The sequence below is a fragment of the Trypanosoma rangeli genome (genome assembly GCF_003719475.1).
Source record: "Trypanosoma rangeli strain AM80 chromosome Unknown Tra_15.4_contig_00304, whole genome shotgun sequence".
In the NCBI taxonomy this organism is placed as follows: domain Eukaryota; phylum Euglenozoa; class Kinetoplastea; order Trypanosomatida; family Trypanosomatidae; genus Trypanosoma; species Trypanosoma rangeli.
In genome coordinates, this window is record NW_021706048.1 from 18,896 (window position 1) to 20,385 (window position 1,490).

General features: G+C 46.1%; 1 protein-coding gene across 1 annotated transcript, besides 2 other annotated features; it reads left to right on the forward strand.

Moving 5' to 3' along the window:
* Positions 1 to 37: a microsatellite.
* A 26-nt stretch (positions 38 to 63) lies between these two features.
* Positions 64 to 1,104, forward strand: TraAM80_07373 (nuclear protein Tc22; the record flags this gene model as incomplete). The annotated part of the gene is made up of 1 exon (XM_029384168.1): positions 64 to 1,104. One exon carries the CDS (start codon positions 64 to 66, stop codon positions 1,102 to 1,104), a length of 1,041 nt encoding a protein of 346 aa, XP_029236000.1.
* Positions 1,105 to 1,443: 339 nt separating this feature from the next.
* Positions 1,444 to 1,489: a microsatellite.
* Position 1,490: the final 1 nt, after the last annotated feature.

A 1,490-nucleotide genomic window follows, 5' to 3' on the forward strand; every position in this document is an offset into this window, starting at 1 on the left:
ATATATATATATATATATATATATATATATATATATAGGGAAATAAGCTATCATACACATCTGATGGTTCAAGGTGGTGTGGTGGAAATTCCTCCCGACTTTGTTCCCTTGGAGCACGTTTGTCGGGCCATGAGGAATGCGGACTGCCGCACCCCGGTTATTTTTTTCTACGAAGATGGTGACCCCTTCCTTTCTCTGTGCAAAATTGCCAAGGAGGTGCAATCCGTCGTGTGGCACTTTGACCTCGTGCTTATGAAAAGCATTCAAAATGCCATGGACTACGTCGATGTGGGAACCCAAAACGGGGACTGGGTGCTTATCACTCACTGTGAGGAGGCTGAGCAGAGCCTCTTTCGCGACATTGCACTTAGGGTTTTTCTTCTGAAGCCAGAACCGAAGAAGTACCCCCGGCGAGAGTTTTTTCGGTGCTTGTTTTGCGTTGATAAAGCCTTTGATATTGAGGGAACCGCAAAGTTGCCTTTTCCACCTGTCATCCTCAAAAATTCCATCATTGCAAGGCGCATTGGTGATCACTCCTCGAAATGGTCCGTTAAACTTCCCTCGGATGCCAAATACCTGGAAATTGCGGCGTTAAAGCGCGAGCGACGTCGCGAGGCCGGTCGTGATAGCGACAGTGAAACCGACCTAAGCGAAGATGAAAAGTTGTCTGGTATGTGGTTTTACCGCTCGGTGGAACTAAATAATGCTGTGGATGACTCCCCGTTAACCAGGGCAGAGGAGGAAATGCAAATTGCGCTGGATGAGGAGGATGTAGACACTATTAAACGCCTTATCACGGACGGAAAGATTGGGGTGTCGAAGATCATCAAGTGGGGCATGACGCCGCTTCAATACGCATGCTCAAGGGAAAATGTCAAGGCTGCGAAGTGCCTGCTTGACTGCGGCGCAGACCCCAACCAGCCGCGTCAAAGTGATGGGTGTCCTCCCATATTTATGTCACTTGAAGATGCGTCGCTTGTGGAGGCCTTGGTAGAACATGGCGCAGACTTGTTTCAGACCTACCAGGGATGGCGGATAGACGCCCACCCTGACACATCGCCGCACATAGCGCGAATGACGAGAAGAATGAGAGCGAACATGTAATGTTTGTAGTGAACCATGCAAAGAGGCAAAAAAAAAAAAATGGTACGGTGCTAAACCAATTTTTTTCCATTCGGAACTTTTTTCTACTGTATAAAATAAGAAAAAAGGACAGGAATAAACAAATATATACAATTTTGCCACGTGTATATCTTTTTTTTTATGTATAATTGATGTATAGTGCCTGAGGGAGTGTATAAAGTAGGTGTTGGGAGCTGAGGTTCTATCATCCATGCTTGGTGAAGAGAGAGGCTTCAGCTAGGCGAGGCGGCGCGGAAAAGTGGGGTAGATAAGACCAAGGTGTGCTTGATTGAGGTGAGATGTGTAGAAAAAGCATAGGGATTTTCTTCTTTGCTCGTTCTGTGTGCTGTGTTTTTTTTTCTTTTTTT